Here is a 23646-nt window from a genome sequence, read left to right as displayed (position 1 = left end):
CTGTTGCAACATCGTAAATTTCCCACATTGTGGGACAAATAAAGGATTATATTCTTATCTTATTTGAGTTACTGTTGCCTTCCTATCAGCTCGAAGCAGTCTGGCCGTTCTCCTCTGGCATCAACAAAACACTTTTTCTCAGAGAACTGATGCTCAGTGGATATTTCCCTTTTTTGGGGATCATTCTCTGTAAACCCTAAAGATGGTTGTGTGGAAAAATTTCGCTATATCAGCAGTTTCTGAAATACTCAGACCAGTCTGTCTGAAACCGACAACCATGCCACATTCAGTCACTTAAATCACCTTTCTTCTTTATTTTGATGCTTTGTTTAAACTTCAGCAGGTCACATTGACCATGTGCACTTGTGATGTACAATCCTACTGTTAAATTAATATGACAGAATCCAACTTTAGAGTCGTGTAGCAGCAAGAGGGAAAAAAAAAAAAAAAAAAGGATCAATAAAAAGATGCACATTTTTTGTTTTCTTTCATTATTATAGACAGAAATGTTAACGTGATAAACTCACTGTAACACTCATGCAATAAAGACACACAGTGTCCTGAAAAGCTGCATTTTTGCTTGGTGAATAATGTTCAGACATACCAAGCTACACACAGCCACTCCTCGTCAAAAACTGTGTGTAGACTTTAGTGATGTTTTTGTATTTCCCATCAGGAGGATCATAATTGGATATTGCTGGCGTATAGGCGGGACCTTCGTGAACAAAAGGAAGAAGCAGGTCTGGCTTCAGTGCTGCCCAGTACAGCTCCTCCAGCACCTCCCTCTGTGCTTCCAAAGCCAGTTCAACAGCCTCCATTTCAGCCATGTGCTGCTTCTGCAAGAACAGCAGACAGATATGGCACCACTAAGTGTACGTGATGGAGAGCTGGGGTCTGATGTACCATTTTCTATAAAAGCTTTAGTGACACAGGTGTGATAAGTAAGTGGTAACCTGTTTGTATCGACTCCACTCCTTCAGCAGCAGAGCTCGACCCTCACTTTCTTCAAATGACAGCCTTGGAGCAGCACATTCCCTTTGAAAGAATTATGAACATTAATTTAAAGTACTTAAAAGTCTATACTCTAGGGTTGCAACTATCAATAATTTTAGTAATCAAGTATTCTGTTGATTATTCCACCGATTACTCGAGTAATCGGATAAGAAATACTTTTTTCGTATTAACAGTTCATCTGCACATTTTAACTTCTGTACTGCAGTTTTTCGCTGTGAAACAAACAGCGGTGGATGGAGCAGCTACAAAGTTCTCTTTTCTTCACTTGCTGTCAAGTGGTTGATGAAGGACCTCCAGCTGTGTCCCAGTAAAGGTTTAATGGTGGTTACAGGGAAAAAAAAAGTATCGCTGATACTTATACTTTTTAATAATTATGAAGAATTTTCATGATGTTTAAGTGTTTTATAATTTTTTCCTTTGGATCATTAATTAGTTAAAACCCAGGATAGAATTGGGCAACGTTTATAGGTAAATAGCAAATACGTTAACAAAATAAAAGTTTTTGTTCTGAAACAATAGAATAGTAACAAAACAAAACTTTGTTGACTTTAGGGTTTTCAGGTCATTAGCAGACAACGAGAATAAATTTTAATGTGTGTGTTAACACACTAAGACCTGCAACATTTCATTACTTCCGGTTATTACAGTTATGAGCACAGACAAGAAATGAGCTGCACCTGGTTTCATCCAAGCATTTGGTTGGAGTGATGAAGTCCTCTATAGGGATAAGCTCAGGTGGAACCTTCTCCAGTTTCTTCAGCTTCTTTTTCAGACGCTCTCATCATCTGCTCTTTTCTTGGGTCCACTTTCTTCTTTGACTCAGCTCTTGAATAACACAGATCACAGCGCTATATGAACACATTCGGTCACAAGATGGATCTTTGCTATCAGAATTATAAACTATTATAACGTTGGTGAATTAAGCTAATGAAAAAATTAATAAAATGATAGCTGCAGTAAACTTAAGCTATGACTTTGTTTATCACTGAGTTTGAATCATACCTCAGTGGAGCCGACGTCTTCAGGGTCATCACTGATGCAAACCAAGGACTGTACAGCATGGTGTTCTCCCAGCAGAGAGCTGCAAACCAAGACAGATCAAAGAACAACACCTGCTGAAGCTGTGTGTGAATGCTTACGCATTTCTCAGAAGCAAGAAACATTTCAGTGATTTTTCTCTACTAAGTTTGTGTATTTCCTTCAAGAAGACAATATTACCAAGATACATATTCTATTCGATACCAGTGGTCCTTCTGCAATTAAGCTGTTCATGTAAGGTTTGAATTCATTATATTCTTAAAAATATATTTGTTAAATATTTATTTTTCACCCTTTACTAATGGGAGAATAACATCTAGAGTATGCATAATATTTTGGCTGGATGTTGAGCATTATATAAGAAGAAAGCCTAAGTCTAGAATTTTAATATGCTCCAGTGCATACCTCCACCTCTCCAGGCTCTCTTCCACCTGCTCCCTAGTCTCAATACAGATTACAATGTTGTCTGCAAGCATCATAGTCCACATAGATGCCTGCCTGACCTCAACTGTCAACCTGTCCATCTCCAATGCGAACAAGTGTAATCTCACCCCCACCGTGAATCCATCTGTAACTCCTACCGCACACCTCCCCCTGCTGTCTCACTGTCCTCATACATGTCCTACACCACCCTGATACTATACGCCCGACTACAGTTCCTCTCTCAGCACCCTATCATAATTCTGTAGATCCACAAAGACACAGTGCAACTCCTTCAGACCTTCTTTGTGCTTCTCAATCAACACTCTCAAAGCAAACATATTGTAACAGACTGAGTTATAAGTTCTTGATGTGTTAACGTTATAGTGTTCAGAATTCCTATTTAGTTAAGGCAGAGGCACTCTTACACTGCAGCAATAGGATTAACTGAGTGTCCTTAAATGTGTAATGACTTAGAGGCTGCAAAGCTTGTCAATCATTCTAGTTACCTATAATAGAGAGTCTACAAGAGAACATGCTGGTGATTGGCTGAGTGCATGGGGGGTGGGAGTGTGGGCTGGGGCCCGCGTGCGAGAGAGGGAGAGAGACGGCTGATGAGCATTGCAGTAGTTCCTAGGAACAGTTCTGTTGTTTTGGCGTTGGCTACGGCCTACAGTAGCCTGTGTTTGGTTCCAAATAAACAGCAAGTAAACTGGCACAAGCTTTCGCTGTGGTCTGTTTGAGGGACGCTACAACTGGTGTCAGAAGTAAACGGAAAGCTCGCCTTTGGATTTTTTTTTTTCCTTTTCCCGCCTTTTTCTTACTGTGTGGGCTGCAGAGCTTGGTGGCTAGTAACAACAATGCTTCCAGTAGACTGCTCCAAGATTAAGCGGGAAACTGACACAGATGCACGCAGACATTCCAGCTCAGCTGGGGACTGGATGTTTGCAGAGCACAGAGAGCAGGTGAGGCAAATGACTGCCAATATGGCTAACGAAGCTGGCTTTTCATGCTCTAATCGCTCGGGTGTCCACCGTGCCGCCTGTGGGACAGCTGTTGGGAGTACTGAGAGTGACATGCATGCGCGTGGGAACCCCTTCTGTGCCTCTATGAAGACCCCTAGGTATGATGGCAAGGCCGACTGGGAAGCCTTTCATGCACAGTTTGAATTGTTGGCGCGGGCTGGGAGGTGGTCCACTGAAGAGAAAGCCCTCCAGTTAGCTATGTGCCTTACTGGTGATGCCCTGTCAAGCCTGTTGCTGTTGAGCCCAGAGGATAGGAGTGATTACGAGGCTCTGGTCGGGGCTTTGAAGAGGCGGTTTGGTTCGTGCTCCACTCCAAGCTTGCTCCGCTCTGAACTGTGCAGCCGGCGACGGCGGCAAGGAGAGCATATTCGAGACCTGGCTAATGATATCGAGGGATTGGTTCACCGGACCTATGCCCATATGCCCCCTGCCATTCAGTGCGAACTAGCCCGGGACCACTTCCTCCAAGCTCTGCAGCCGGACCACCTGCGAACCCAGACACTGTTGGCTCATCCCAGGTCTCTCCAAGAGGCCCTGGAACTAGCCATGGAGAGGGAGCTGTTGTGTGCTGGGAGCAATAATTCCCTAACCGAACTGGGAAGACCATCACCTGCGGGAACCACGAGCGGGATGGGGCCAGGCACTGCTAAACCTGCGTGGGCAGAGGAACTGACCCAGCTGGTGAGGGCTGTCACACTACAGAAAGAACAACGGTCGAGGAGGCGGCCTGGGGTCTGCTGGGGATGCGGACAGCCGGGCCACCTAGCCCGAGACTGCCCCCGCACCCCCAGGGACCAGGGAAATGGGGAAGGGTCCGCATAACCGGGACAATGCGGGACCCTGGAGCTGTGTCCCGGTCCTCCGTGCATGGAGGAACAGCTCAGTATGTGGACTACGGGCGACAATCCGCTGGGGCTAGCGATGGGCTGTCAGAGCAGCTTGTTTCATTAGGCCGGACTTGGGTTGGGAACTGCTGGTATGCCCCAGTTGAGGTTGATGGACTATGCTGCTCAGCCCTAGTGGACACAGGGTCTTCAGCGACCCTGGTGAGACCTGATGTTGTCAGAAATGGAACAACTGTCCTTCCTACTACAGTGAAGCTCCAGACAGTAACAGGGGAGCGGGCCCCCATGTTGGGGGAGGCATTGTTAACCCTGGGTGTTGGGAGGAAGTCAGTCCGCTGCTTGGTGTGGGTAGCAAACCTTGAGGACTGTATTCTGGGACTGGACATTCTTGGGGCACTGGACTGTGTTATTGATACCAATAGAGGAACGCTCTCCTTCCCGGACGGACACATTATCCAGATGTCACGGCGGCCACCTCAACCAGACTGCCCAGCAGCCCATACCATTACTGTGCTGACAGCCAAATCATCACCGGACGCGACCCCCAGCCTTGCCTTCCCCAGTGATCCAGCTGCTCCGACTTCACCTGTAGCCGACATTAATCTCTGCTCATTTTTCCCCCCTGCTAAACAACCTGATCAGGAAGTGAGAGTTTCAGTTGTGAGGGAGGTGTGGAGGAAGAACTGTGATGGACTGACTGCCAGTGAACAGGGCGCTCTATGGCAGCTTTTACTGGACTTTAAGGACTGCTTCTCCCTCTCAGAAGGTGATGTGGGCCGAACTGACCTCATTCAACATGACATCAACACTGGAGATGCACAACCCATTCGGATGAGGCCTAGACGCCTCCCCTTGGCTAGACAGGCTGCAGCAGACAAGGCCCTGCAAGAGATGCAACGGGCTGGGCTCATTGAACCATCCACCAGCTCTTGGGCCTCCCCAGTTGTTATGGTTCCGAAGAAGTCTAAGGATGATTGGCGGTTCTGCATAGATTTCCGACCACTGAATAAAGTGACTAAAAAAGACCCATATCCCCTTCCACGTATTGATGAAACCCTGGACACGGTGGCAGGATCTTCATGGTTCTCATCCTTGGACCTGCGCAGTGGATATTGGCAGGTACCCCTTGCCCTTGAGGCCAAACCAAAGACTGCGTTCATCACCAGTGGGGGCTTATGGCAGTTTAAAGTCCTTCCTTTTGGCCTCTGCAATGCCCCTGCCACATTTGAGAGACTCATGGACAAGGTGCTTGCTGGTATCCCACGCAGAGAGTGTGTGGTGTACCTTGACGACATTCTTGTCCACAGTACCTCCTTCCATGGTGCCCTGGGGGCCCTTAGGCAGGTTTTGGAGAGGGTAGCAGGAGCAGGGTTAAAACTCCACCCACAGAAATGCTGCTTCGTGCGTCGTGAAGTCACGTTCCTGGGCCACAAACTGGGAGCCGGGGGGGTTGGCACCATGGACGATAAGATCCAAGCTGTGAGGGACTGGCCCACCCCCAGATCCGTGCAGGACTTAAAGAGCTTCCTGGGCTTGGCATCCTACTATAGAAGGTTTGTGAGGGGCTTCTCCTGCATAGCCGCACCACTGTTCCGCCTGCTCCAAAAAGGTGTGGCTTTCCAGTGGAGAGCGGAATGCCAGGCAGCTTTCACCTCACTGCAGAAAGCTCTGGTTGAGGCCCCGGTGCTTTCTCCCCCTGACCCCACACTGCCTTTTGTCCTCGATACTGATGCCAGCAGTGTTGGATTAGGTGCTGTGCTGGCCCAGGTGACACCAGATGGAGAGAGAGTGGTTGCCTACCACAGCAGGATTTTCAGTAAGGCTGAACGCCGCTACTGCGTCACCAGGAGGGAGTTGCTTGCAGTTGTCTGCGCCATACGGCACTTTAAGTACTACCTCGGGGGCCTCAATTTCACCATCAGGACCGACCATGCTGCCTTGCAGTGGCTTATGTCTTTTAAAGAGCCAGAAGGACAGCTAGCACGCTGGATCGAGGAACTGCAGGCTTATGATTTCGAGGTGGTACACAGACCTGGGGGCCGCCACGGAAATGCAGATGCACTATCCCGCAGACCCTGTGACCCAGATGGATGCCACTACTGTGAGAGAAAGGAGGTTCAGGAGAGGGACCAATCGCAGCCTGACGTAAGGTGTGCAGTGGCAGGTTTGGGGGAACAGTCTTACAGTTGGGGGCTGGTTGCTGTGGATGCAGAAGAGTGGAAGCGCCAACAGGAGGAGGATGCTGACATCAGCCCGGTACTCCAGTGGGTTGAGGAGCAGAAAAAACCCCAGTGGGAGAAGATTGCCATGTTATCACGGGCCACAAAAGGACTCTGGTCCATGTTTGATGCTTTACGGCGGAACGATGGGATGCTGCAAAGGGGCTGGATAGAGCCGGCCACAGGAGAAACGAGGTGGCAATTGGTAGTGCCACGAACACTGCGGGGGACAGTGCTTCAGGCGATGCATGGGGCCCCAGGGTCTGGCCACTTTGGGGTCACCAAGACGCTTCGCCGCCTCCAGCAGGGTTTCTATTGGGGCCAGCATAGGCGTGATGTGGAGGACTACTGCCGCCGCTGCGACAGCTGTACAGCACGAAAAGGCCCAGTGGCCAGGTCTCATGCCCAACTCCAGCAGTTTCCGGCGGGATACCCCATGGAGAGGGTGGGAATTGATGTCCTGGGTCCTTTTCCCCGTACAGAGAGTGGAAACCGCTATGTCCTCACAGCCATGGACTACTTCACAAAGTGGCCAGAGGCATACAGCCTGCCTGACCAGGAAGCTGAGACCATTGTGGATGCACTGGTGGAGGGGATGTTTAGCAGGTTCGGGGCACCAGAAGCAATCCATACGGACCAGGGCAGGAACTTTGAGTCCCGTGTGTTTGCGGCCATGTGTGAGAAATTGGGCTCTCATAAGACCCGTACAACACCCCTCCATCCACAGAGTGATGGACTCGTTGAAAGATTTAACCGCACACTGGCTGAGCAGCTAGCGATAGTAACGGCTAAACACCAGCGAGACTGGGATGCTCACATTCCCCTGGTCCTCATGGCTTATCGCTCAGCAGCCCAAGACTCCACTTCTTGTTCCCCTGCCCTACTGATGTTGGGCAGGGAGATTCGGACTCCTGCAGATATGATGATGGGCAGACCCCCTGACACTGCTGGGGTCCCACCAGGACCCGAGTATGCAAGGAAGCTTCAGGATCGCATGGAGTCTGCACATGACTTTGCAAGGGGGAAACTGTTGAGTGCAGGGGCAAGGCAAAAGAGGAACTATGACATACACGCCAGGGGCCGACATTTCAATGTTAGAGAATTGGTCTGGGTGTATAGTCCCCAGAGGAAGAAGGGTAGGTGCCCCAAACTGGACAGTGATTGGATTGGGCCCTGTAAGATTCTGGAGCGCTTAGGGGAGGTGGTGTACAGGGTCCAATTACCCCCAAGGGGACGGAAGGTTGCCCTACACCGTGACAGACTGGCTCCCTATCAGGGCACAGCTACTTTCCTGGGGCAACTTAGTGGATCACAGGCAGACCCGGAGTCTACAGGTCCTCCCACCAACAATGTGGCCTCGCCTGATTCCCCTGTTTCAAACCCACATTCCGTGAGCCCTGTGTCTCCTGGGCCAGTGGCCCCCTCTGATGCAGCCCTGTTGCCTCGTTGCCTGGGCCCTTCTCCATCCCTGCCTGCTCCTTCCTCTGGATGCTCTCGCCCTAGGAGACTTCACAGGCTGCCTGGTCATCTGAGAGACTTTATCTGCCCCTCGTGGGCGAGGGACTTTGAGGGGCCGGGGTAGTGTAACAGACTGAGTTATAAGTTCTTGATGTGTTAACGTTATAGTGTTCAGAATTCCTATTTAGTTAAGGCAGAGGCACTCTTACACTGCAGCAATAGGATTAACTGAGTGTCCTTAAATGTGTAATGACTTAGAGGCTGCAAAGCTTGTCAATCATTCTAGTTACCTATAATAGAGAGTCTACAAGAGAACATGCTGGTGATTGGCTGAGTGCATGGGGGGTGGGAGTGTGGGCTGGGGCCCGCGTGCGAGAGAGGGAGAGAGACGGCTGATGAGCATTGCAGTAGTTCCTAGGAACAGTTCTGTTGTTTTGGCGTTGGCTACGGCCTACAGTAGCCTGTGTTTGGTTCCAAATAAACAGCAAGTAAACTGGCACAAGCTTTCGCTGTGGTCTGTTTGAGGGACGCTACAATATCATCTGTAGTGCTATTTCTCGGCTCGAAGCCATACTGCGAACTGAGCATCACCTCCATTCTTAATCTAACTTCAACACCTTTTTCCCATATCTTCGTGGTATAGCTCATCAACTTTATCCCTCTGTAGTTGCTACAGCTCTGCACAGCGCCCTTGTTCGTGAAAATAAGTTCCAGTACACTTCTCCTCCATTAAAACACTGAATAACCTTAGCTCCATTAGCTTCACACAGCTAACGCAGTTCGTTCACAGCGTACAACCATTACTCACCTCGCCGGCCGGACCAGCCATGATAAAGCCCCGCACAGACACCGCGAAAGAGCCAAAGACATGTTTTAATTGGTTTGTTTCCACCTTTAACTCAGTTTCGCGTCCGGAATAATATTCACGTCCCCCGGAGTGACAGCCCCCGACGCGTCACTGAAAGATGACGTTTCAAACAAGCGCGCGCGTAATTTAATGTCCGCACTTTCACGCATTAAAAAAAATAAATAAATAAATAAAATAAAAAAATCCAGAATAAAAAATAAATAAATAAAAAAGGTGGACGCTTGTTTTAAGTGTCGTGTAGATACTTTGTCGAAATTTACCGGGCGGAGGTATTTGGGGGGTGGGTCGCGGTGTTCTCGGGGTTTTATATATCTTCCATGCAGCGAGATATCAGCCTAAAAACTTTGATCCGGTCAACGCTGGACTGTTGAATTTGCATTATGGCACTTCTCAGAGGTAAACAACCCGATTCATTCAGCAGCATGACTAAATCAGGTTTTCTAGCTGGGCTGATTGAAATGATGAGGATCTGGGTTACACTGCTTACATTAACATTTTTTAATTTTGATTTTTCTTTTTAAATCGACCTTTTATTCAGTATAAATGCCAAGAAATCTCGTTTCCACACCATCTTTCTGCAATATAGGCGAATGGTGGCAAGATAGGACCAGTATTATCTGAACAGCTGCTCCTTCCTGTTACTCAATTCATAAATGTAAGCATTTAATCAGAAACATTTAAAAGGTTTGAGGGCGCTAGTTTATTGTTTTTTTATGGCCAATTTTCTGTGGTAAAAGAAAATTATAATAAATGCAGCATATTCTGTGATGTATTTACTAAGTGAAGGTGAAACCTTGCTTTACATCTGTTTTAATTATTTTAATTAATATTTTATACAGACATAAAATTTAAATTGCAGTATTGTGTTTCATGTTTTTACTATTTGTATTTTTCCATATTCATTTACATAAACACAGCCTGAAAGTGTTGAACTTTCAGCTCCTTATGGTTGTTCAAAAAAGGGCAGAAAACTTAAAAAATTACTATAAACATCTGCATTGGAACTTTCCCACAGAGGAAGTATTTTAGTTTAGTTTTTCTCATTATTACAGTTACATGAATATGGAGTAAAAGTTTAACCAGAGAAATTATCTATAAGGACTTAAGGTCACTTGTTATTGAACTACTTGATTTGCAGCATATCAGAAGTTCCCACCTTTTTTCATCTTGTCAGGTGGTCAGCCTGTTTAACCATAAGTATTATTTCAACCATTCATCCACTGCTTTGGGCCACTACTCCATTTAAAAGCAAAGTGATCACACATTGAACATCGATTCTCTCAGTAAAGAGTTTCTACAGTTTGTCACAACAGTTATCTAATTAATTGTTTATGCAGTCCTCCTGAGTGCCTCTTTCTGCTGCTTATCCACTACTTATAACTTTTCTGCTTAAACCTCTCAGTTAGCAACACGTCTGTAGGAGGATTGGTCTTTAATCTCATTGTTAATGTGAAAAAAAGACTATTCCAAAAAAAAAAAAGTCATACATACTGTATTTACTGGCTGTATCAGTAAATACAGTTTGATTAATCCCTTCACAAATCTGTTCACACTTATGTGATTTTGCCCCACTTTGGATTTGGGTACTGTTCAAAATAGAAATCATCCCTATTAAGGTACTGGGAACTTTAAACCAGATTTAATTTAATTTATTTATTTTTTACTCAAAATGCTGCTGTATCTTTTTGATCAGTTCTTAGAAGATATGGTTATTGATATAGTTGTTGTATAGTTGATCTTCTGTCCTACTTCAGTAATGAGGATTATGTATAAATAATGTAGTAGATGTAAATACTCTGCCAACCATAATGTGCTTCTTCCTGAAACAAATGTCTTGCTCCTCAAATCCCATTTAATGAATCTGATGTTGGATTAAAGTCCTTGCTATTCAGCCCTCACTTTGACACCCTGCTGGATGCAGTGATCATCAAGGAGGAGTACCCACATCCAGGAACATGGAGTAGAAATAATCCAAGGAATGAAGACATAGCAGGAACATATACTAAAGTAATAAAAGCTGAGGCCTGGACTCCAAAGCATGATTTCACCTTATCCAAGTAACTTCAGGGTTAACCCTTATAAGGTACACACTGTCATTGTAACTTATGCTGCAGACCTACTGACTAATCAGTTGACTGGAACATAGTGTCACCATTCCTGGAAGAACCCACAGAACTCTGTGCACAGATGGGAGGCTATAGAGTTCAAGTAAAAAATAGAGACACTTAAACTTAGACACTATAAGCATTAATATGAAAAACACATTGGTCAACATGAACTTGTTGACCAAGGCTGCTTCTGAGTTTTGTCTTTATATCTACTCTTAGACCACTCAACACCACCGTAGAGCCCCAGTAGTATAGTTTCATCTTTGTTTTATACACACACACACACACACACACACACACACACACACACACACACACACACACACACACACACAGGGAAATCCTGGGTTAACTTGCAAATATATTGAGCTTCATGTGACCAAAGTTATGGATAAGTGTACTGGCAGCAGAGTGGCTGATTTTACAAAGAGTTATAAAAATATGAAGGTTAGACGCACAGACTGAAAGCAACACAGCTGCTGGATAAAAGGCAGTGCTATCAGAGGAAGAGCACTGCAGTCTAGTATTAAAAGTGCTTAATGAATGCACAAGCACTTTAAAAGCTTTGGTCAATGAGACTGGAAAGTACAGGGGTGGCTGTAGCTCAGGAGGTAGAGCAGGTCACCTACTAATCAGAAGGTTGGCGGATCAATTCCTGACTGCTCTGGGCTGCGTGCCAAAGTATCCTTGGGCAAGGTACTGAACCCCAAGTTGCTCTCTGATGCAAGCATCCAAAGCTTCATCTCTGATGCAAGCATTGGAGTATGAATGTGTGTGAATGTTAGACATAAAAACCATAGCTTAGTTACACATGGAAGTGCTTGTATGAATGGGTAAATGTAAACGTGTTGTATAAGTGCTTTGAGTGCTCAGATAGAGTAGAAAAGCGCTATATAAGAACTAGTCAATTTACCTACTATTACTTACCCTATTTGAAGCCAAAAAGAAAGAAAGAAAGGAAGCAAAAATGTCAATATCACAGCTCTATCATTGAGACAGCTGATGGACTTCAATTGAGTATTTTTAGTTTTTAATATTTTCAGCAGCAGCCTTCATGTTGTTTAATAGTTTGAGTGCAAGTAAAGAATAAATACAAAAATAATTTTATTGTTCTATAATTATGAATAAATTATCAGCAGCCAATGGGGACAAAGAAAAATAAGGAATAAAAATTGTCTAAAAATTTTGTTCTTTTTTGTTTGTTGTTGTTGGATTTTACACTGATCAGCCAGGAAACAAACACATTAGAGGCTGTTGAAAACTTGAGACCCTCCTACTTGCACACAGGGATATTCCTGGAAGGAAACTTCCAGGCAAGACGACACCATTTTCCAGACAACTGCTCTGTCAGTAGGTGGTGATTTCATACCCTTTCCTGACCAGGTTTGGTTGCAGCACAGGTTACCATGGTGATGTACAAGTACGAAGTGAAACACCTTCATAGTACAAAAACACAGGGTTAGCCCTGAAGTTATCAGGGTAAGAAGGACAGAAGGACAGAGCTATATATACACAGAATGAGATCACTAATGAGAAACAGGATGGAGAGGAACACAGGTGAAAACAATTAGCAACAGGTGAATGGATGGGAGATGGCAGAGGGGAGTGATGGATCTGGTAGTGAGTGTCAAGAGATGGAATTGTTTAGTGGGAAGGAGGATGGTTGGAATACTGCAAGTAGTGGTAGGAAATGTAGAAAGCATAGGCTGCAAAAGGTATCTTTAAGTACAGTTGAAGCTGATAGTGATCAAGGTACCGTTGCATCGAGGAAACAGAATTAGGAATGTAAGGTGATAAGGAGTCAGGAAGGTGTTTAGTTCAGCGAGTGGAACCCGATATTGCTCACAAAAGCAATTAATAAACTGGTAGGAGAAGTCAAAAGTGCTAGGATATTAAGAAGTGGGGCACTATTAATTTACTGCAGGGACAGCACACAATAGGTTAAGGCTATTAAGTTGACTAAAATGGAAGGTAAAAAGGTGGCAAGCACATTGAGGCCAAGAAGATTATATGTGGAGTTATCTCTGGAGTGCCCACAACTGTGACAGCTGAGTAGATAAAATAAAATGTAGCAGGGGCCAAGGTGATTGAGGCAAGGCACTTAAAAAACTTCTAGAGGTGGAGAGATGTGATAGTTGAGCTGTGATGCTAAAATTTGAGGAGAGGGTGCCAACTTAAGTTTTCACTGGGTATATGAGTTATGATGGTGGGACTTATAACCCCCCACCCCTCAGATGTTTTAAATGCCAAAAGTAAGGACATATCACTGCGGTGTGTAAGGGGACACAGAGTGGAAGATGAAGAGGAGGGGGGGGCAGGAGCCTAAACAGAGCATTACAGGCACTAACACAGCTGCTTGTGAAGTGTGTGCCAAAATAAAGAAAGAAACTGATTATAGACAAAAATGATTTTGTGTTATTTATGGTGGATGTTGTAAACTGTACAAAGAGACAAGAAAGCAAAAGATCAAGATAATTGTGAAAGCTGCAGACAAATGCCTTGGAATTAAGGGGTTAGGATGGGAGTCAGCTGAAGAAATAGTAAGTGGTACAAACTCTAGTTTGTGGTCATGGGGTGGTGGGTCATCATGGTATTAGTCATTCTGCAGTGGAATGCCAGAAGTCTTGTTACTGATGGTCAGTTACTAAAACACTTTATATTTAATCTTCAGGAAAAACCAAATGGGATTTGTATCCAGGAACCATGTTATAACCAGAATGGGACTTTGTTATATATGGATATACTGCTATTAGGAATGATAGATAGGATGGTAAGGGGGGAGGAGTGGTCACATTTGTACAGAATGCAATAAAGTATGGATTACTTAATGTAAATATGGAGCATGAGTCAGTTATAATTAGGGTTTGGATGGGAGTCGAGGAGGTAACAATTATTAATTACTATAATCCATGTAAAAAGCTCACTAGCAATATATTAAACACTTAGTGAACAGCTCCAGGAAAAAATAATATGGTATGGGGATTTTAATGCACACAACACACTGTGGGGAAGTAGATGCAAATTGCACATGTGTTGAGAATTTTATGGATGGGAGGAGGTTAGTGTGCATTAACAATGGCAAAGGTAATAGGTATAGTAGTCTATTAAATACTGATAGCGCCATAGATCTAACACTGACATCTTCAGAAGTGGCAGGTATTGCTACATGGGAGGCACTTAGTAAAACCACAAATGGTAGTGATCATTACCCAATACTGATTAGAGTAGGTGTAGAAGTTCAACAAGAAGTACTGCAGAGAGCACAGAGGTGGAATTTTGGTAGAGCAAACTGGGAAGGTTTTAAGATGCAGGGGGCAAGGTTAGAAAGAGTGTACCTTGGTGGAACAATAGAATAGAATAGAATAGAATAGAATAGAATGCCTTTATTGTCATTATACAGGATGTACAATGAGATTGGAGGGCCACTCCTGTTCAGTGCCATGTAACAGAAAATCAAACTCTCTAAATGAAAATAAAAATATTATAAAAATATTATAATCTAGTATAATCAATATGATCAAGAGATATACAGAAAATAAACAATGTGTAAAATATACAAAAAATAGAATGTATAAAGATATATACATACATACCTACATTGGTGCATCTGTACATTGTAAGAAAGTAAATATGTGTATACATATAATAATGAAGATGATGAATATTGCACTTGGTGAATGAATATTGCACTAGTGAATGAATACTGGATATTACACAATATAGGAATGTTAGATATTGTTCAGTATGAATAATCTAATATTGCACAGAGATGTGGGTGTTGCACAGTTACAGTGGGTGAGTGTGTGAGTTCAGGGTGGTGATTGCTCTGGCGAAGAAACTGTTCTTGAGTCTGTTTGTTCTGGCTTTGATGCACCTGTAGCGCCTGCCAGAGGGCAGCAGGTCAAACAGGTCAAAGCCAGGGTGTGAGCTGTCCTTGATGATGTTCCTGGCTCTGCTGATGCAGCGGGAGGTGTAGATGTCCATCAGGGAGGGGAGAGGGCACCCAACGATTCTTTGTGCTGTCTTGACTACCCTCTGAAGCCTGACCCTGTCTGCCTCAGTGCAGCTGCCGTACCATACTGTGATACAGTAGGTCAGCAGGCTCTCAATGGATGAGCGGTAGAAGGTCAGCAGCAGGTTTGAGTCCAAGTTGTTCTTCCTGAGGACCCTCAGGAAGTGAAGTCGCTGCTGAGCCTTCTTGATAACAGCTGTGATGTTATCTGACCAAGAAAGATCAGAACAAGAACAAGGAGTGTAGTAAAGCAGTAAAGGACAGAAACAGAGCATACTTGAAAAAGCACCACTCAGGTGGCATTTATTTACTATAAGAGAGCATATATATGTGTGTGTGTGTGTGTGTGTGTGTATATATATATATATATTTTCTTTTTTTAAACCTTTATTTTTACCAGGTAAAATGTTTACCAGGTAAAATGTTTGAGAATCCACTCAATGTGGCATCTACTACAGCTGGGCGATATATCTAGTTTTTTTTTAGAAATATCGATATTGTCATACGCTATATAAGATGAGACGATATTGTTTATATCAATATAGTCTATGTCGCATTACAATCATACTTGTAGATCCACCAGTTCAACTTTCTCTTTTCCCAATTTGTCTCTACACAATTTCACACTGCCCTGCTTCTCTTAAATCATGTTGCTTTTGTTCCAATTATCCCTCCACAAATCTTCTCTCTTTGTCCCCCGCTACAATCTGGCTGTAGCTCAGTGGTTGGTGATGTTAACTCTAAACTAAAATGCTTCTTTTTTTCTAGGTGTATTTATTGTAGCTGCCAAGCGCATTCCATTTGGTTCCTACGGTGGAGCACTGAAGGAGCACAGTGTAATAGACTTGGCTGTGTATGCAGCCAAATCTGCCCTCGCTGCAGGGGGTGTGGCCCCAGAGCTTGTAAACAGTGTCATCGTGGGAAATGTCATTCAGGTACTAATCACACATACAACACTGCATGAAAAGGCACAATGTTACATTAATTATATTAATTATAAATGTTCTGACTACTGTTGTCTCTTACCTTTTCTTTTTTTGATCTACTTACCTACTTTCAGAGCTTAGCCGAGATGCCTTACATCGCTCGTCACGTGAGTCTGAGGTGCGGTGTACCAATCCCAGTGCCTTCTTTCACTGTGAACAGACTGTGTGGCTCTGGTTTTCAGTCCATCATCAGTGGTGCTCAGGTAAGCACTAAACTAATGTAAAAAAAACCAAAAAACTGTCAGACACAAGATTTTTTTCAGGTATTTACAAATGAGGCACAGGGTAAATTAAATCATAGAGGAGGGGTTGGCCAAAGCAGAAAATTATATATTGAATGTCTTTCTATCAACATACAAACAAGAAAGTATAAGATATAAGATAATATCTGGACTTCACAAGCGCTTTTAAGAGTCCTCAGAGCCAAACACCCAACAAATTAAAGAGAAATGTGAGGCCAAAATAGTTATATCTGGAGGAGAATGGAAAAGTCACAATGAAAAACTACTCTTCCACATACCTGCAGGGAATTTGGGTAAAGAAATGTCATCAGGTTTGATATTACTCCTGCTCAGAAAAAAGTAACATCAAGGTGTTGGAACAAATTGTTGGAGGGTATGTGGATCATAAGCAGCTAATCATTACTATTTTTTTTAAATGTCTAAAACTCAAGCCATTTTTGGAGTGAAATCCAAACATGTTTAGAACCTGTATTTAGGATCATAATTCTATTTGACACCTGACAGTGTATCTGTGGCGCCTCAGTATAAAACATTTAAACTAAAGAGGCAAATACTTAATGAGAGTACTACTTTTTGGAGGGGAAAAAAGATCTGACAAGGCAGCGTCTACAATCTAATACACCACAAATTGGAGGCTTGATAAAAATCATTGTACACTCTGTATGACAAATAAAGGCATTCTATTCATTCTATTCTCTATTTATGAAATCTACGTAGTGGGAAGATTGTCCTTTTCCTTAAAACCCCCTCAGCCAGATCATGAATAAGACTGGCTACAGATACCAATACCGACTAATAAATCTGCAAACAACATGGCATCAAGCTGTATGCCAGGAGTGAACAAGACATTGATTAACTTACTCACACACTAGGATCTAGAGCAACAACATCAGAATGTCATTTGGAGTGGAGAAGTATAGTTGGATGGTAACAAAGAGAGGGATAGGTAGTCAGATTAGGTAGTCAGGGGCTTGCACTACCAGAAGGCAATATATACGAGATATCGATTCACTGATCCACACCAGTAGGATCTACAGCCTTTCAGACTAGAGCAGTGTAGCTGGATGGTAACAAAAAGAGGAAATGTAGTGAGAACTGAGCGGATTGCACTACCAGAAGGCAACATTGCAGACACTGAAGACAGCTACAAGTACCTTGGAATCCCACAGGAACCGTGAAGAGGCCACTTGGAAATCTGCAACCACCAAGTACCTGCAGAGAGCAAGTTCTGAGGAGCCAGCTGAATGGGAAGAACAAGATCTGCACAATCAACACCTATGCCCTGCTAGTCTTCAGATACCCTGCTGGGATAATAAGCTGGAGATGAAGGAGGAGATAGAAGTCACTGATATCAAGACAAGAAAGCTCCTTAACATGCACGGAGGGTTTCACCCCAAATCCAGCACCCTGAGGCTGTACGCTAAGTGTAAGGAAGGAGGCCGAGGACTAGTGACTGTCAGAAGCACTATTCAAGATAAACAACAAGGATCTGTGAGTAGATCAGGAAGATGGGCATTTTGTTTTTTGTGGGTTTTTTTTTTTTCTTGGAGAACGTCTACATGAAGTATATACTACATTGTCTTAGCAGACTATAATTCAATGGATATAATCTAGGCTGTACACTTATGTAGTTTTGTTCTGCATTGCATCTTTGCAAATCAAAAGGGAATTAAAAAAAGGGAATAAATGTGTCAGGTACAAATGGCAGAATAAACGGTTTCATTATTTGTAACTCAGCAACAGGGCACGACTTGAGCCTGCACCAACCGCCACACGGGATACATGGTCGCCTGCTCATGCCCTAAGCCACCCTGGTGCCCCAGAATTAGCACCTCTAAGTCTGAGCCCATGGTCCTCAGCTGGGAAAGGGTGGAGTGTCCACTCTGGCTCAGGGACTAGTTGCTGCCCCAGTTGGAGTAGTTCAAGTAACTCAGGGTCTTGTTTGCAAATGATGGGAGAAGGGAGCAGGAGATTGACAGACAGATCAGGGCTGCATCTGCAGTGATGTGGACGCTGCACAGAGCTGTCATGGTTAAGAGGGAGCTGAGCATGAAAGTGTCAATTTAGCAGTCGATCTACGTCCCTACCCTCACCTATGGTCATGAGCTTTGGGTAGTGACCGAAAGAACGAGATAGCGAATACAAGCGGCAGAAATGAGCTTCCTCTGAAGGCTGGCTGGCTGGCTTAGAGATAGGGTGAGGAGTGCAGTCATTCAGGAGGGGCTCAAAGTAGAGTTGCTGCTCCTAGCCTATCCCAGCTTTCATAAACTTAAAGGCAGGTTGCCAGCCAGTCACAGGACTAACAAATAGACCACCATTCACACTCACACCTATGGGCAATTTAGAATCACCAGTTAACCTAACCCCACTAACTGCATGTCTTTGGACTGTGGGAGGAAACTGGAGCACCCAGAGAAAACCCATGCAAACTCCACACAGAAAGACCCGGGCCAAGGTAAATTCAAACCCAGACCTTCTTGCTGTAAGGCAACAATGCTAACTGCCATGGCATCGTGCTGCCCATCACAAAACCATCATCAAAATGATCATTATATGTCTTATCCTTTTTTTTTTGCTGCTCCAAAACAAAACACCTGTCGCCTTTTGTGTTTGTAGGAGATTTCCCTCAGGGAGTCAGAGGTGGTCCTGTGTGCAGGTTCAGAGAATATGAGCCAGGCTCCCTATAGTCTTCGCAACATGCGATTTGGTGCAACATTTGGAGTTGATCTAGAGGTTGGCTTTTTTTTTTTTTTTTAACTCTAAAATCTGATCTCTGAACACTTGATATAAATATACATGACCATAATTACAAGCTTTAGTGTTAGACATGAACTTTAACAAAAATATAAACCTCTCTTCATCTGCCTGCCAGCTAGAGGATGCTGTGTGGGCTGCGCTGACTGACCTGCATATCAAAGCCCCAATGGGCATCACAGCAGAAAATCTGGCAGAGAAATACGAGATCACCCGAGAAGACTGTGACAACTATGCATACCAGACTCAACAAAAGTGGAAGGCAGGTAAGGCAGATCCTGGTTTTTGATACCTTTTCATGGTCTGCCTCATTTTAGGCAGTATCAGTTGCTGTTTGAAGCCAGCTGAGTCTTAAACTCTAAGCTTTAACTGCATTCTGTTAACAGCTCATGAGGGTGGTTACTACACAGCAGAAATTGCTCCTATTGAGGTGAAAACTAAGAAAGGCAAAGAGCTCATGACTCATGATGAGCATCCTCGGCCTGAAACCACACTGGAACAAATGGCCAAAACTACCTCCTGTCTTCAAAAGGAAGGGACCGTTACTGCTGCTAACGCCTCTGTGAGTTTATGCTTGAGGTGCTGACTATTGTCAAAGACCTGAGATTATGAGGTTTTCTTTATAAAGTCAGACAAGTGATCTGCTTTACTTGAAACAACAGTAGTCACTATGAAAAACTGAACTTTTTGATCCAGTCAGATCCCTTATTTCTACTCTCATCTTTGTTTCATTAATCTTTTTTTTTTTTCATATGATTCTGGGACTTTTTTCTACACTCACACTTGGTGTAAAAAGACATTAAAATATGTTTCATTATAAATTTTGTCCAACTTCTCCCACAAGGGCAAACCTACTAATTTAATCTATCTTCTCCATCTCCAGGGTATATCTGATGGTGCTGCTGCTTTGGTGATTTCAAGTGAGGATGCTCTGAAGGAACACAAGCTCACTCCCCTGGCCAGAATCGTGGCCTATCATGTGACAGGTTGTGACCCAAGCATCATGGGAATAGGTTAGCAACACTGCTGTCTTAAAGATGTAATCTGGTCACATTGGATTAAAAGGAATGATTACCCAACCTTTTTTATGATAAGAATTTCAGCTTTCCTTTACTCATTTTAGGTCCTGTCCTAGCAGTCACAGAGCTCTTAAAAAAGCCGGTTTGACTCTCAGTGACATGGATCTGGTGGAGGTTTGTTACAGTTACAAGCTTTTTTACTATATAATTATTCTTTTGTAAGTAAAAGCAGTAATGCAACTACCTAAAAATACTCAATTATGAGTAATAAAATGCTTTTGGCAACTCCCTTATTCACAAGGGGTCACCGCAGCACTTCCTGGCTTCCCGGGATCAAACTAAGATCTTTTATTTATTAGGCACTTCTGACTATTGTCACTAAAATGTACATAATACAGTTTAGGTCATACATATTTGGGCAGTGACCCTTTTTAAAAAAAAATTAAAAAATACCTTCATTCCACAAGGCATCAGGCTCCTGAACTCCAACCTGAATTGATGGACTTGGACACACACAAGATGGACTGACATGCACACATGATGGACTCTGATACACACAACACATGCATACATTATAGACTTACACATACACACACATTTATTTAGCTATTTCATTGCACTGCTGTGACTGCACTACTGCAACCTTGCACAATATTGCAGTTTGCACATTCTGTTACCTTGCTGCTAGAACCTACACTGCTAAATATATATTAATGTAATCCTTCATTGTACTGTCTTCTTCATTCATTACTTTTAGAATAGGAACTCTGTATTTATTGAAGTGTGGGGAGTTTTTTTGTTTGTGTTTTTTTTTTTGTGTTTATTACACACTGTACTGTCTTTGTCTTGTACTTTTTGTTCTATGTAGCACTGGTCCCTGGAGGAAGATTATTTCAAAATGTACTTTATCTCTGACAATAAAACCTTAACAGCAAATATGAGGTGGCTGTAGCTCAGGAGGTAGAACAGGTCACCTACTAATCGGTGGTTCGATCCCTGGTCGCTCCAGTCAGCATGCCAAAGTATCCTTGGGCAAGATACTGAACCTTAAGTTACGACCATCAGAGTATGATGTGTGTGAATGCTAAATAGAAAACACTTAAGCTTAGAGAGAAGTGCTTGTATAAATATTGATGAATGGATGTAAAGCAGAGTGCTCAACATACAGTAGAAAACACTAAATAAGAGCCAGAACAATCTTGTCCAACAAATTATAGGCCTAGCTTTATGTCATTATTCTATTATTCATACTGTTGGACCTGGTTATGGTGGAGGTTGCTTTATATTACTTTTTGATGGTCAAGCAAGAGAAAATGATTTTTGCTGCTTTATTTTGCTAGTTGGACGTCCAATATTTAAGGGAACCCATGTGAAAGGTGTTCCAGTTACAGTCTCTTTTCTAAGGGGTCATCAGACAAAAAAGGTGGAATAAAATGGTTTAAGCATGTGTGTGTTTAATTTGACCTTATTATGGTTTTTTAAAATTTAACATAGAATGCAACCTTTCTCATTAGAAACTGGGTAATTATGTAATGTCCTCTCTAATTTGTTATTTATTCAAGAGGTGAATACACAGCGGTTGTCTTGCTTTGCACAGGTGAATGAAGCTTTCGCCTCTCAGCTATTTGGCTGTTGCTAAGGCTCTAGGACTGGACCCGGAGAAAAGCCATGTTAACGGTGGAGCTATTGCCATTGGTCATCCTCTCGGGGCTTCTGGAGCACGCATCACTACTCATCTGGTGCATGAGCTCAGGTAGTGTACTCATTTAGTGGTGCATGCTATGTTATATAATAAGGAGATTTCTGTACATTGTATTAAGTGGCTTTGAATAATTCTCTTACTTTCTGACAGGCGGCGAGGAGGCAAGTATGCCATCGGGTCTGCCTGTATCGGCGGTGGTCAGGGCATCGCCATGATCATTGAAAAATGCTGAGAGAAGAAACTGCCAGCATCAGAAGGATTCCCACAGAAGAATGACCTCCATGCAACTGCACCGTCCAATCAAATGTAAAATAAAATACAGCTGATACATGCTAAAAGGAATGCATTCCACATTCTCATGAGAAAATGTACGCTAAACATTTCAGACTAGAGTTGCCTGGGAAGTCCAGTAAATACTCAATCTGTTCTTGTTTCCCAAAGGTTGCCTAAATACAGTGCTTGGTCCTTGGTGATGGTAAAATGTGTAGCATATTATAACAATGCAGTTTGTACTGAGAGTGAGATTTGATGGAACTGGTATTTGCCTTAAATGTTCTCAGTCACTCTACTATCAAGGGTTAATGTTGTCAAAAACGTCCTTGTGGTGGCTCTGGCATAAACTGATTTTGTACTTCAAAGAATCTGAAATAAAATGTAAAAGCTGAAAAGAACAAAAAAAAAAAAGGAAAAGTGTGACATTTTTATGGTGAGACTCTGGTTGCGGCTAGCAGCTTTCCCCCCAGTTTTTCTGCTCTTGAATGAAAGCTCTTAGTCAACAGACAAGATTTGTTTTTATTTGCAATTCTCAGAGAAACTGCAAAGAAACCAAGAGCTACATATCAGACTCTACATGGATCAGTCAGCATTTTAAATACTAAATTGTGTTAACTGTTTAAAGTGTTTTAAGGGTTGCCAGGAAAGAGCCTCTCATTTCTAGAAAGAAGATGCAGCACAGCTTAGGTTTGCAAAGCTGCATGTGGACAAATCCCAAGACCTCTGGATCAGTGTCCATTGGACAGATCAAACTGGAGACATTTGGCTACAATCCACAGCACTATGTTTGGTAAGATCCAAGCATGTCAGCACAAACACCTCATATCAAGGTGCCGTTTACACGAAGCCGTTTTCACTGGAAACGGTGTCGTTTTGATGCGTTTCAGCCTTTCGTTTACACGATGGCGTTTCAGAAACGATCCGCGTTTACACGAGGACATGTGAAACGATGAAAACGATGTAGTTCCCATGCCAGGCCACAAGTTGGCGTTGGTTTCTCTCTTTGCAAAGTTTGTTTACGCAAGACGCGCATGCGTGGAGTGACACAGTAGGTAGTGCGGCAAATTGGTCATTACTTACAAAACGGCCAATGTGAGAGGTTTTGTGTGGACCGATGATGAGGTTGGATCGCTGCTGCACACAACGCTGAATTACAAACGGTAATAAAAACACAGGAAAAGCATAAGAAGCACTCGTGAATCCGCGAGTACTGTTTATCAGTTTGCGGGTGCGCGAAAAACTGGCCGTCGCAACCATAGTGCGCATGTGCGAGTCGAGCGTTTTCAAATCACCCCGGTTTCAAGTGTTTACACGAAAACGCAAGCCGGTGCGTTTCTGAAACGCTCCACTCTGGACCCCGTTTCTGAAACACATCGTTTTCACTCTGTGTCGTGTAAACAGAAGGGCGAAACGCATCAAAACGACACCGTTGTCGTGTAACGCAAGGCCGAAACGCATCAAAACGACACCGTTTCAAAATGAAAACGGTCTCGTGTAAACGGCACCCAACTGTCAAGCACAGAGGTGGAAGGATGATGCATTGAGCTTGTTTTTGCAACCACAGGACCTGTGCTCCTTGCAGTTATTGAGTTGAACATGAACTCTGTATATCAAAGTTGAATGTGAGGCCATCAGTCTGACAGCTACAGCTTGGCCCAAGTTG

General features: G+C 43.5%; 1 protein-coding gene and 1 pseudogene across 1 annotated transcript; one reads left to right on the top strand and one right to left on the bottom strand.

Moving 5' to 3' along the window:
• Positions 1-475: 475 nt before the first annotated feature.
• LOC115785393 (39S ribosomal protein L40, mitochondrial-like) lies at positions 476-8978 on the bottom strand (annotated as a pseudogene).
• Positions 8979-9237: 259 nt separating this feature from the next.
• LOC115786137 (3-ketoacyl-CoA thiolase, mitochondrial-like) lies at positions 9238-20156 on the top strand. The gene is made up of 8 exons (XM_030738178.1): positions 9238-9283; positions 15776-15942; positions 16068-16196; positions 18852-18968; positions 19108-19255; positions 19376-19551; positions 19873-20002; positions 20113-20156. The coding sequence occupies exons 1-8, from the start codon at positions 9268-9270 to the stop codon at positions 20154-20156; spliced, it is 927 nt and encodes a 308-aa protein (XP_030594038.1). The 5' UTR covers positions 9238-9267.
• The last annotated feature ends 3490 nt before the right edge of the window (positions 20157-23646 follow it).

The sequence above is a fragment of the Archocentrus centrarchus genome, chromosome 9 (genome assembly GCF_007364275.1).
Source record: "Archocentrus centrarchus isolate MPI-CPG fArcCen1 chromosome 9, fArcCen1, whole genome shotgun sequence".
NCBI classification, from domain to species: Eukaryota; Metazoa; Chordata; class Actinopteri; order Cichliformes; family Cichlidae; genus Archocentrus; species Archocentrus centrarchus.
Note: the sequence above shows the minus strand (reverse complement) of the source record. Positions and strands in the feature narration are given on the sequence as shown.